The sequence below is a fragment of the Anomalospiza imberbis genome, chromosome 1 (assembly GCF_031753505.1).
Source record: "Anomalospiza imberbis isolate Cuckoo-Finch-1a 21T00152 chromosome 1, ASM3175350v1, whole genome shotgun sequence".
Classification (NCBI taxonomy): domain Eukaryota; kingdom Metazoa; phylum Chordata; class Aves; order Passeriformes; family Viduidae; genus Anomalospiza; species Anomalospiza imberbis.
In genome coordinates this window covers 99,852,794-99,866,117 of record NC_089681.1, presented here as the reverse complement: position 1 = coordinate 99,866,117, position 13,324 = coordinate 99,852,794, and the positions used below count along the sequence as shown (strand labels likewise).

Genomic DNA, 13,324 nt, shown 5'->3' with positions numbered 1-13,324 from the left:
GGGCGGTGGAGGGCGGTGGAGGACTCAAACTCCCAGCATGCTTCACGGCGCACCTCCGCCAGCCGCATCCCGGCACGCTCCGGCAGAAGCCACCACCCCGCCAATCAGCGCGCTCGCTGTGCCTTCGCGCTGGGAGCGGGAGCGGCGTTCGCGCCTGCGCCGAGGAGCCGGCGCGGGGAGCGCAGGGGCTGGTGCCAAAATGGCGGAGCGCGGCTACAGCTTCTCCCTCACCACCTTCAGGTGCCGGGGCAGGGACGGCTGTGGGCTCGTGGGCTGAGGCGGGCGGGCTGCCGGGCCAGCAGGAGAACGGCGCGTAGCCTGAGCGGAGCGGCCTGCCGGCGGCGGCGAACCAGGACCGAGGGGGCGCTTTGCAGAGTCATCGGGCCTGCGAGCGCTGGGGGGCAGCGGGGGCTCGACCTGGACAGGAGTGTCGGGCGTGGGGAGAGCGGCGGGGGTCAGGCGCCCGAGAGGGACACGCAGCTGCCCAGAGGCTTCCTGAAGGGCGGCGGGGAGGGTCCAGGGTCCATCTGGTGTCTGTCGCTGACCTCGGGCCCCAGCGGGGGCGCCGCTTGTGTCTCCTCGTTGCTGTGAGACAGAGCTGCTGTAGGACCACATTAAGATTTGTCTCGGCACTGGTGGTGCCTTACAGCGAGTGCTTGGCTTAGCAAACCCGGGGGCACCGCACACACGCAGTATAGGCTGGGATTCTGTGATTCTGAGCTAACTGGAAATGCGTGATGACAGCTGAGCTGTGCTGTCCTGAGAGCTTGCTTCAGATGTGGGAATGAATGAAGCAGATGAGTTTTAAAATAGTTTGTGTTCCTTCCTGCTACACTTGGCAGTGGCTGCTCTCCTTGCACTTGGTGTTGTGCACAGTCTGAATGTGGAATGATGGCATGCACAGAGTGAATATGCTATTGGAGTGATGTTTGTTGGGGTGTGCTCTAATACCTAGACTGAAGAGTAATTCAGCATAAAGGAAATTATCTTCCATTCATATTTTGGAACTATTAAAGTATTCAGACCTATGTTGCATATAGAAAAAGGAAAAACTGGACACAAGAACCCTTATGCTGCTCGTGGTGAAGTGTCCCCTTAATCTCAGTGGAGAGTTATGCTGTGTAATTGCAAAAGGGATTACTAAAGGCTTGTTGCAGTTGAGCAGATGAAGCAGTTCGAAACCTAAAATGATGAAAAGAATGTTCTTAATGGATGGAAGCAGCCCAACATGCTTGCTCTGCTCAAGTAGATTGAATTCTTTTATTAGCTTTCAGAAATTATTTCCTAAGGGAGTCACAAACTTTTTGTATTTTACAGAAGCACTATGTGCTTGGAATGATTGTTCTGATTTGGTAGTTTGTAGTGGAAAACCAGAATTACTACTTTGTTACCCTTACACCCTGTTTCCTCAGGGTATAAGTGACTACACTGATTGATTATTGCTTGCTTGGTTTTCTTCATCTAAGCACTGAGTTACATAATATCCCATTTTACTTCTGCAACTATTAAAGCAGCAGTGTCTGAAATACCACCTAGAGAATAGATCTACTTGCACAATCACTTGTCCAGTGAGTGGTTGTCTCTGGTGTCCTTTTTAGTGGGGATGGAGAATGGACCCCTCCACCCCCCTCTTTCTGAATAAGTTACTTTGTCACTTATTTTGCTTGACACCTGCAGCTCCATTCTGATGATTCTGCAGCCATTACCAGAATAATATGGATCATTAAAACAATGCAGGATTACCTGGGAATGGAATGGGAGTTGTTGCTGTCTTGTGCCATTGACTTTGTGTGCTTGTCAGTCAAAAAGCATAGCTGTGTTTTGCTGGTTCCTTTCAGCAGTGAACATCAGTGTCGTGAAAGCTTTTGGAAACCACACATACAATGTAATTTCAATAGAAAGTCATGACACACCCTGAAGACTTTTCCCACTGAATGGAAAACTTTATTTTGCATCTTCTTTTCTAGTCCTTCTGGAAAGCTTGTTCAGATTGAATATGCTTTGGCTGCAGTAGCTGCAGGAGCTCCATCAGTTGGGATTAAAGGTATGTCCTGAAAATACTGACGGATTTGGGACTTTGTCTATTTTTGGGGAGAACTAAACCAGTTTGGATCGTGTACTGGGTCTTTTGTATTGGATCCTTCTTTAACTTACTTTCTGTTACATATTTTGTTATTCTTTCAGTGGATTTTCACATGTTTTAATAAATTTTATGCTTCCTGGGGTTCTTTTTTGGGTGATTTTGGAGACATTCAGCTGATAGAAGTAGATGTTTGCTTCTGGGGGTTTTTTGAGTGTTCCTGTCCTTATGTATAGAAATAACACACACAAAAAAAAGCTAGTTAGATTGCTTAATTATTAATGTTATACAGACTGTTTAGAATGGGATTATGGGAGCTGTATGTTTATTTTAAAAAAGAAACAATGTGTTGGGTGTATTCATCAAAGTATCTCTCTTTAACCTAATTGTAAGCTTGAATGGCTTTTAAAGAGAGAGGAAGAACTTTTTTACAGTTTAATAAGCTCATTCTATGTTTTGATTGGTAATTTTAGTTTAGTTTTTAAAGAAATTTTTTGTTCTTTTCCAGCTGCAAATGGAGTGGTGTTGGCAACTGAGAAGAAGCAGAAATCCATTCTGTATGATGAAAGGAGTGTCCACAAAGTAGAACCAATTACCAAACATATAGGTTTAGTGTACAGTGGTATGGGTCCAGATTACAGGTATTAAAACATTTTGCTTGATCACTATTTAGATGCATATTCATACAAGAAGTTTAAGTACCAGGTAGTAATTAGCTGGTTTTTTCTCACTGTATGTCATAATACTATATTGCACTGTAAATGACATTCACTTGAAATTTTTCTTAATATATTCATTAACTTGTCAAATAACCTTGTATCTAAAGAATAAAAGCAGTGTAATTCAACCTTACTTTAAATATTTCAGCAATTACTTGGTTGATAAAGATTACTCAGCACGGTCTTGTGTTCTTACATTGATGTTATGCCAGATGTACAACTCCTGAATAGGTATTTATTATTACGAGTTTTCAGTTCTAGTTGGAATTTTTTTAACATAGTACTTTTGTGTTTGTTTTCAGAGTACTTGTGCACAGAGCTCGGAAGCTGGCCCAGCAGTATTACTTGGTTTATCATGAACCCATTCCAACAGCTCAGCTAGTACAGAGAATTGCTTCTGTGATGCAGGAGTACACACAGTCTGGGTATGTGCTGGGATTGCAGAATTGCTTGGAAAGATTGTGGTGTTTAAATGTAATGAGTAACAGCTACCCAGGGATTGGGGTTTTTGTAGAAAAGGCAGTTTTTCAGTGGAGAATGTGCACAGAAAGTGTGGCAACAGGAGGAGTGTTGACTGGCTGTGGGTGAGAATGGGTTCCCCATATCTTGCACACAAACATGTCAGCCAAGGTAGGACACTTTTGGTTTTGTTCTGTTGGTTGACTTGTCCTCATTACAGCCCTGGTCTGGGGAGAAGACGAGCATATCCAAAATAATTAGTCATCTTTGACTTTCACTGGATAATTTATTACGTTTTGTTTGCCTGTAGTGGTGTTCGTCCCTTTGGTGTATCACTGCTAATATGTGGCTGGAATGAAGGGCGGCCATATTTATTTCAGTCGGATCCATCAGTAAGTATCTTACACTTGTAACTTCTGCTGCTCTGATAAAACGTGTGAAACTTTGCATGAGCTCATGAAATATTTTCTGTGATGAGAATAGTAATACAGAGCTAGAGTGAAAGATAACTTCAGAAGTCAAAATGGGTCATTTCAGTGGGTGCTTGGAGCAAGCCTGCATCATTCTGTGCCTACATGTTCCTGTACTGCTTTGAGGGATGGCAGCTGTTTCCGAGAGAGGTCATCCCTTTTCATATCTTCCCACCTAGTTGATAGTGCCAGCAAAAATAGTGTTTTGCAAAAGCTACTAGGAAGAAATAAATTGACTGTTTGTACTGCTCCAGACTGGATGGAAGTTTGGCCAAAACCTGTAGCATTGTGAAATGTAATGCACATGCTGTGGTATTTAATGACAGTGGCTAATTTAAATGAGTTTATTTGCTAGGTTTGCACTGCACTTCAGAAAAACTACCCTTCGATGCACGTATGAGGTGCAGTGCTTCAGATGAGAAAATGTGATCATTGTAGTGATCATGGCAACTTCCAGTGGTTTGAATTACCTGGTGCTCCAGTGTAAAAAGCAAAATGCAGATGCCTTGTTTAAGGCAGTTTGATTGAGGCATAGAACTGCTGGCAGTCTTCATGCCAGAGGAGGGAATAGAAGCGATGACTAAATAACTTGGTAGTAGTGAACATAAATCAGATGGCTGATTTGCAACAAGTCACTTATATTACTTTATCTTCAAAAAGAAGAATATGTGGGGTGAGCCTCAGTAAGGATTTGAGTGTATACTTTCTCAAAGGCAGACGTACTATTTCTGTTTAAGGAATCCCAAATCAAAACTATGCTAATGACTTTCTAAATACATCTTTCAAAGTAGTGGGAGGATAAAAATAGGTGGGTGCAATACACATTTTGTACAGTTTCATAGCATATGTTCCCATATAAAATTAGTCTCAATATGATCCAAAATTTTCTCCTGTTGTCTCAGAACACTGAGTATCTTCATAATTGCTTCTGTACTTTTTTACCAAGCAATTGAATACAAAGTGTTTCATTAAGTTACATAAAACAATTCAGTCAATAGATTATTGCTTTTACAGGGAGCCTATTTTGCCTGGAAAGCAACAGCAATGGGAAAAAATTACGTCAATGGGAAAACATTTCTTGAGAAAAGGTAATGTATTTGATACTTCTCTGAAAGGATACTGTGTTTTGTTCAGGTTCCATATAAAATAGGCAGATTTTAAAAAAACGTACACTTCTTAAATTGTAAGAACAAAGTTTTAAAATACTTAAGGTGTGATGCTTCCAGTGTACTCATTTACATGTGCACAGGAAGTTTGATTTATTTAAACTCCAACTTTTGTGTTTATGTAGAATTACTTGAGTGCAATAAACATTATATTCAGCATATTTGCAGCAATGTTATATACAGTGTCAGTAGGAAAAGTAGGGATTTTTTTAACAAATAATAACTTTGACTATTAATGTCACTATGCTTACAAATAATATTTGTATGAGAAACAAAATGTAGTAGTTTTGGGGATTTTAGAGACTCTAGGATTATTAAAATTTACAAAGGTTTTTGTCCTATACTGAAATAAATGAATGTCTGTTTACAGATACAATGAAGATTTGGAGCTTGAAGATGCCATTCATACAGCTATCTTAACACTAAAGGTTAGCAAAGTATTTAAGAAAGAAGTTTCTTATGTCTTCACTGATAAGATTCACTGAACTGTATTTTTTTTTAATAGGAGAGCTTTGAAGGGCAAATGACAGAAGACAACATTGAAGTTGGCATCTGTAATGAAGCTGGTTTTAGGAGGCTCACTCCAACTGAGGTTAAGGACTACTTGGCTGCAATAGCCTAGTAGAAACTGAGCTAGACTGTGGTTCACACAGAGGTCTTTTTAATTTTGGCTACTTAAATGTTTTTCTTTGCAGTTTTTGCATACTTATTTCTACGTGGTTTGTCTGAGAGATTTTTTAAATATCATGGGTGCAAATACAACGGTCCTCGATATTGTAATAGATGGAATCTTGTTAAAGATAATTCTTTCCCTTGATACACAAAATACTGTACAAAATGTAAAGTTATAGTGATAGCTTGAAAAAGGCTAAAGAATAAAATCAAAGGCCATTGTTTTGGGGGAAGGTGTCTGTGTGTCTTTTCAATCCTAGCTTGTTTATCTACATAAAACTTAGATTTCAGTATCCTTATTACTGAGGAAACAGTTTTTCATATACAGCCACAATGAACTTATATTCAGCCTTCTTTTAAAAAATTTAAATGTTGAGTGATTGGATAATTTTTTCACTTTGGAATATTGTTTAAATGTTAATTAAACTCCAGAAATAGTATTATGTGGTGCAAAAGATCATGTACTTTCCCAAAGGGGCAGGAAAGTCTTCCATTTCAGGTGTGTACTGTGATCTGATTGAGTCTCTCTGCTTTTGATCATGCTGGTCTTTGTGTCCCGAACTTGTTTTACTTGAGTTATTTTCTTGGCCCTTGAAATTGCACCTTTTCAATCTTGAAATACTCTTAGAAAAAGTAGAAACAGTAACTCTTTCTGAAAACTAAATGCATTTATCACCATCAATAAAAATCAATGGGATTTACAAAACAGAATGAGAGTATGTAATGTAATTACTCGATCCCTTGAATTGTGCTAAAGTATTTTCTAACATGCAAGATAATTCTAAAGATGTAAGGAAAAGAGTATTTAATTGGTGCACCATAACTTTTACAGATATTGTGTGGATGTATCAATACATTTGTTACATGTGTAGAGTCATTCAAGTCATAAAACCTAGATTTACCACAAAAGAAATGGCAGAAATGATCTGGTCTGCAGCCATTTAAGTTACTGTTTTCAGATTTTATATTTTTTAAAGCAATCTAATTGTTAAAACGTTGATAATGAACTGGTAGCAGTAGCTCGATCAGTCTGCTTGTACGTAAGGCTAAGGTTGTAGCGGAGCAACCTGGCAGCAGCCAGCAACATGTGGGGTTGGCAGCAACCCCACATCAGCCAGCCATAACTAATGAAGAAAATACAGAATGTGAGTAGAAAATAGCTGATTGACCTGTGCTTTCCAATGTCTGTCTTCTGATGGTTTATGTTATCATCAGGTGAATAAGAATTTTTGAAGCATGCCATAAATTAATTCTTATTTCCTAATGTCAGAAATAAAAGCTCTGTCCAAATGGTTCATTAAGAGTTCTGCCAGGTCACTTTTTGAGTATTCTAGTCTGAAAGCCAGGCTGTACTCTGATTCTTATTCTAGAGAAAATAAAACAACTCAGATCTGAAACTGAAAGCTTTGTATTGCTGCATCTTTGATTTAGAATATTTATGCACACTTATTTTTTTTAATGCTGTATAAATATTCAAGAGTTTTCTACATGGGAAAATGTGTGTAGGTACTTCTGAAATTCACTGCAGTGGTTTAGTTGTCTCTGCTAATAGTAATAGTTGATGAGCAAAGAGCACCCTATGAAGGGTAGTTGAAACCGAGTTTCAAACCATGATGAACTGCTCCTTATTTTGTGTTAAAGGATATGAGTAGGTCTCTGGTCTACTGCCAGTGGTTTTCACTTTGATGAGCCAAGGTGGTGACTGTTTTTACACCATTAAGAACTGAGTCCCAAAGCTCCCTGGTATTACTTAAACCCTGCAGTGAATCAGAGTTCATGGCACTTGGTGTATGGAAACAATATGCATAATATTTTGAATTCAGGCTGTATTTAGAGTATTAGATAATTTTCCTAGTGGTACTCAGATAGACCTTGATATTACGCTGCTCTGATGGGGAAGGTGGTGTGGTTTTAAATGTGGAGTTTTTTCAACTGCACGTCTAAGATAGTAGCTAAATTTTATCTGCTATTTAAAGGGAAATCTTTTAACTGCAGAGAACTAAGTAACATTTTTCCATTTAAAATCTTTAAAAATTAAGGAAATAGTATTTTTAACTTGAATATGTATTTCTTAAATAAAATTACTTCAGGAGTGAGCAATACTAGTACAGTGGACTACCAAATTATATGGTGATTGTAATTTTCAAGAAGTGCACCCTTTAGTTACATGAGATTATCTTTTTCTAATATATGTTGTAGAAACTGCATAAAGGGGTCAAGGTGCAATAAGACAGACAACCACTGTTCCTTTGTGAGAAGTGACAAATTACACGCTTGGTTACTTCAGCTCACTGAATTACAACTCTCTGTCATTTAACTTGTTCCTACTAATGCAGTCATCTGAAAGAAGAAAAAGAGACACTTGTCACTTGAAGCATGTAATGTTGATTTGCTTATCCTGGAAGAGGATCTGCTCCAAGGTCCTCAGGATAGTGTGACACCTATGAGAATTGGGCTTTATTTAATGAGTGGGATCAGGATCTGAGAACAGTGACTTAATTTAATGAAGTTAAAGAGAATCACAGAATGGGTCAGGTTGACATGTGGCCCAACCTCTGTGCTCAAGCAGGGTTATCTTAGAGCAGAGGGCACAGGATTGTGTCTAGATGGTTCCTGAATAGCTCCAGTGAGGGAGACTTCACCATTTCTCCAGGCAGCCTGTTCCAGAGTGCCATCACCCACAGTAAAAGACATACAGGTGCAATAAGTAAGCCCCTTACAACTTGCTTTGGCTTACTATTGCTCTCCAGATCATGTGAAATCGTTCAGACAAGTAGAGATCATCTCCCTGCAAGAACCGGCACTCAGAAGCCAAGTCTCTCCCACTCTGTAAGGGAGTATTGCTGCACGGAGGCAGGTAGCAACTTGGGGTGAATATTGGGGACTCTTGCTCACATATTCACAGAATGGTTTAGTACAGCCCATTTTGGTTGTCCAAACGTAACTGGTTGACCCAGTGTGCACAGATCCAACACGCATGGAGCTGGGCCTGTTGCTTCTCCAGTGAAGTTAAAAGTCCAAGGCTAACTTTTCTCTGGCCTGTCTGTTCCCATTACTCTGTGCTATTACAGCCTCACATTGAATATTATGTGCTGTTCTGGGCACCACACTGTAAGAAAGCTATAAAGCTACTAGAGAGCATCTAAAGCTGGGCAACACAGATGGTGAAGGGCCTTGAGGGGAAGCTGTATGAGGAGCAGCTGAGGTCACTTGGTCTGTTCAGCCTGGAGGAGACTTAGGGGAGACCTTACTGCAGTTGCAACTTTCTCATGAGGGGAAGAGGAGGGGCTGACACTGATCTCTGTGGTGACCAGAGAATAGGATCGAGGGACTGACTTAGAGCTGTGTCACGGGAGATTTAGGTTGGATATTAGAAAAAAGTTCTTCACACAAAGAGGTGGGTAGGCAGTGGAAGAGACTCCGCAGCACCTCGCCTGACACAATTCAAGTGGGTTTTAGGCACACGGTGTGACTCTTGGGGCTGTCCTGGGCAGGACCAGGAATTGGACGCAACGATCCTTGTGAGTTCCTTCCAACTCAGGATATTCTGAGATTGCGTCTGACCTGATGTAATGCATTTCGCCCTTGAAGGGTTTTCACGACAACCCGCGGGCACGCCGGGGAGCAGAGCCAGGCCGGGCGGGCTGGGGCCGCCGAAGCGAGGCGGGTGGTGCGGCTGTCCCCGCCCGGCGGCCCCGGGGGAGGTGCCGGGCTGGGCCGAGCCGCGACACGCCACGCCACGCCAGCCTGGGCCGAGGGCTGTGGCCGCCGGGCTGTGAGTACGGGCTGCGGGGGCTGGCGAAAGGCGGCGGCCCCGGGGGAGGGAGCGGGGCCGGGAGCACCCGGAGAGGCGAGGCGGGCCCGAGCATATCGCGTTCCTGCAGTGACTGGAGGACGGGGAGAACAGTAGAGACAAGGGCCGGCGTCCCGCACCCGCCCGCTCCGCCGTGTGGGCGGAGGGCGAGGCCGGGAGCGGCCGGGGGCCGACCCGGCCTGGGGCGAACGCTGAGGGCGCCGTACCCTCACCCGAGCTGGCGGAGCGGCCTCCCCGGCGCGGCGAACACGCGATGGCGGGAGAGGGGGAGGGGAGGAGAGGGAGAGGGAGAGGGAGAGGGAGAGGGAGAGGGAGAGGGAGAGGGAGAGGAGAGCCGCGGGCGGGAGGGGCGGCCGGCGCCGCCGTTCCCTGCCCAGGGGAGTTCGGGCCCTGGGGCGAAGGCAAGGGATGGTATGTGACCTTGTGGTTGATAGTGGCGCTACCGCGCAGTAGTTGTGCTGAAAAAGTAGTTGCGTCCGTGGTTTTATTGTCACTGCAACCCTTGATTTACGCTCTGTATTGAAGCCTGTGTGTGTAGGAGTTGTAGCTGCTGTGGGGAGAGGTGCCCAATTACTAATTGTGAGGTTTTACTCATTGCATTACATTCAAGGATAAGCTTGTGGCAGTGGTAAAGACTTCGAGGGGTAAAGGCTGATTTTTCTGGCCTCCTGGAACCGTGAAGAGCATTAGTAAGTCATCTCGGAAGGCATCAGGATTCTTGGCCATGAAGAAGCAGGTGGAGATGTTACTGATGCTGGATGGGGACCAAGCCAGTAGCAGTTAATGCTGGCCGTATTTCCACTTGGACATAGGGCCAAGGAGGTTCCCACTATTTGAAGGCAGGCCACTGAGTTGCCCTGGCAGAGCCTGTTGCAGGACCTGGCTGTGTCCTGTTGCTCCTTTTAAGTTGGAGTTTCCTATATCTTGTCCTTTAATGCCAGTTTACTTCAACATGCGGGTTAGGCAAGAATTACGGAAAGAATGACAGTGTTTATACTTGTAGTGAGGAGTCAAAATTTATTAATTTCACTATTCATTACTGTCTTAAATATGCTATTGTTTGGTGTAGTATGAATCCTACACTTTCAAAGACAGCACATATTCAGTAAAGGAATTTCAATCATACCTTCCTTAAGGAAGGCCTACCAAAGTAATACAGATGTGAAAAAATAGATGTATCAGATGCAACCCAGTAAATCTTATAGTAGAATTAGAAAACATAGCAATTTTAGCATAGAGTTTCTCCTGATAGTAGAATTATGAATCATAGTCTGCCATGAGGCTGTGTAATTGAAACATTTGATGGTTTGGGTTGGAAGGGACATTAAAGATCATCTAGTTGCAACCCCCCTGCTGTGTGCTGGGACACCTTTTACTGTGGTGCCTTTTACTAGACCAGGTTGCTCCAAGCCCCCTCCAACCTGACTGTCACCTTTACCACTTCACGGATGAGACATCCACAACTTCTCTGGGCAACCTGTCCCAGTGCTTCACCCCCCTCTGAGGGGTTCATGCACTGAGTTGAACAGTGCACGTTGAAAGCTGGGTGTGTGTAAGCATGGTGGCTAGCTTTTACTTTTAATGGTAGGTACGATGAGAGGGAGAGGCAAGATTTGCTTATGGCATTAACTATATTTCTGATCTCAGCTTTTGCAAATGAGCTGTGAGAGTTAACATCTCTCAAAGTGACTGCCTGAGTGAAAGTCTCTTACGTGGCAAGTGGGGGGAAACCACAAGCTTGCAAGGTCTGTGAGTGCTACCTAGCTGAGAACTAGGGTCTCCTGAGGCTGTAGGTTGGGTTTTTAAGGGTAAAGAAAAGGAATTGAACTCATCACCGGGACATTGTATTGAGGTTCCAGTTCCTTGTGCTTTACAATAGTTGTTGCACTTAAGTCTATTGCAAGGCTGGAGTGTATACTATTAGAAAGAACTCTTTCGACTGTTTTTGTTCTTGGCCATGCAATAACAATCTTCTTCTTTTTTCTCACTTGACAGGAATAATGTTTCCAACATGTCTGTGCAGTCGCTGCTTTGTGAAAGAATTGCTCTTGCCAAAGACTTGATTAAGAGAGCAGAAGCCCTTTCCAAGTCCCAGAAAAGGAGAATAGAAGGTGGGACAAAATTATGTAGCAAACTGAAGGCTGAGCTAAATTTCTTACACAAGGTGGGGGCCGGGAAAGTGGCCATTAAAGAATCCCATCTACAGAGTACAAACCTGACCCACCTCCAAGCCATTATTCAGTCAGCAGAGAACCTGGAGGATGTTGTAAGTGTCCTCCATGTCTTTGCTTACGAGGACAGATTTGGAGACAAACAGACACTGGTGGTAGATGTTGTTGCAAATGGAGGTCACACATGGGTGAAGGCCATCGGTCGTAAAGCTGAGGCCCTGCATAACATCTGGCTGGGAAGGGGCCAGTATGGTGACAAAAGTGTCATTGAGCAGGCAGAAGACTTCCTGCAAGCGAGCCGTCAGCAGCCAGTGGAGTACAGCAATCCCCACATCATCTTTGCATTCTACAACAGCGTGTCCAGTCCTATGGCAGAGAGGCTCAAGGAGATGGGAATATCTGTGAGAGGAGATGTTGTTGCTGTGAACTCACTGGTAGAACCATCTGCAGAAAATGAGCACCGTGACACCAGTGAATCAGATGAAGAAGGCCCTGAGCTCCTGCAGGTGACCAGAGTAGACAGGGAGAATTTAGTGGCCAGCATTGCTTTCCCTACCCAGATCAAAGTAAACGTCTGCAATAGAGTTAATTTGGACATCACTACCTTAATAACCTACGTCTCTGCGCTGAGCTATGGTGGCTGCTACTTTGTTTTCAAAGAAAAAGTACTGACAGAGCAAGCAGACCAAGAAAGAAGGGAGAGAGTCCTGCCTCAGCTGAAGCAGTTCATGGAGGGAAAAGAGCTCTTTGCCTGTGAATCTGCTGTCAGAGATTTTCAGTCCATCTTGGAAACACTGGGAGGACCTGGGGAGAAAGAGCGAGCTGCATTGCTTGTTAAAAGAATTAACGTCGTGCCAGATCAGCCCTCAGACCGTGCCTTAGGACTAGTGGCTAGTTCAAAAATCAACAGCCGCTCTTTAGCCATTTTTGGGACAGGAGACACTTTAAAAGCCATCACCATGACTGCAAATAGTGGGTTTGTGAGGGCAGCAGCAAACCAAGGTGTCAGGTTCAGTGTTTTTGTCCATCAGCCACGAGCATTGACAGAAAGCAAAGAATCTTTTGCCACACCCCTACCGAAGTGCTGCCCATCTGATAATGGAGTATAATTCATTAAATGAGTTATTAATGGAAAATACTACAGGTCCTGCAGTGGAGGCATTTGGAGAAGCAGAAGAGTCACAGCAATACAGTTTTGGGTGTGTATCAATGATGACAGCAGCTGATGAGTGGAAGAGCTCCTCAAGAGATTTGTAATATCTTTACTCCTTCCTTGAGGCTATTTTTTGTCCAGCTCACCATTAATTTATTCACTAAAGTAATAAGAAGTCAATGAAAAATTTTTACTGGCCTACAATGTAATAAATGTATCCATCCCCATTAAAAAGTTCAGTTAAAGCACAGTTACTGGGGTCCCCTTGTTATTTTTGTCCTCCTCGGAGAGGTAAAATTCGTCAACTTAGATGAAATTTGGGCTTGACTTCCATGGTACTTAAATCAATCTTTCCCCTATTCCATTCAACCTTGTTTTTGGTTGATTCAGAGGGACCTTGTGCAGAGACCTGTGCCTTTTTGGGAGTGTGATGTCTCATGAAGATGTGACTAGTAGCCATGAATAGAAACCTTCCTTGTCTTACTGAAAGCAACCTCTGTGTGTATACCATGGTTAGGCTGAATTGGGCAACAGCTTTAAAATTCCTGGAAAAAACAGTTGGAGTTTATTTGCATTAATATGTTGTGGCTCTTGGGCTAAACTGCACAGCCAGTGGTAAC

The 13,324-nt window shown here is 43.2% G+C and overlaps 2 protein-coding genes across 4 annotated transcripts; both read left to right on the top strand.

Annotated features, from left to right (window-relative positions):
• The first annotated feature begins 84 nt into the window (after nucleotides 1-84).
• PSMA2 (proteasome 20S subunit alpha 2) lies at nucleotides 85-5,795 on the top strand. Its single transcript, XM_068202173.1, has 8 exons — nucleotides 85-240; nucleotides 1,968-2,044; nucleotides 2,589-2,721; nucleotides 3,102-3,224; nucleotides 3,569-3,650; nucleotides 4,743-4,816; nucleotides 5,265-5,322; nucleotides 5,400-5,795. The coding sequence occupies exons 1-8, from the start codon at nucleotides 200-202 to the stop codon at nucleotides 5,514-5,516; spliced, it is 705 nt and encodes a 234-aa protein (XP_068058274.1). The 5' UTR covers nucleotides 85-199; the 3' UTR covers nucleotides 5,517-5,795.
• A 3,384-nt stretch (nucleotides 5,796-9,179) lies between these two features.
• C1H7orf25 (chromosome 1 C7orf25 homolog) lies at nucleotides 9,180-12,952 on the top strand. 3 transcript variants are annotated; one of them, XM_068202153.1, is made up of 2 exons: nucleotides 9,180-9,341; nucleotides 11,376-12,952. In XM_068202153.1, exon 2 carries the CDS (start codon nucleotides 11,392-11,394, stop codon nucleotides 12,658-12,660), a length of 1,269 nt encoding a protein of 422 aa, XP_068058254.1. In that variant the 5' UTR covers nucleotides 9,180-9,341; nucleotides 11,376-11,391; the 3' UTR covers nucleotides 12,661-12,952. The 3 variants fall into 3 exon arrangements, with proteins under 3 accessions (XP_068058254.1, XP_068058262.1, XP_068058268.1); XM_068202161.1 differs by lacking the exon at nucleotides 9,180-9,341 and adding an exon at nucleotides 9,697-9,791; XM_068202167.1 differs by lacking the exon at nucleotides 9,180-9,341 and adding an exon at nucleotides 9,764-9,781.
• Nucleotides 12,953-13,324: the final 372 nt, after the last annotated feature.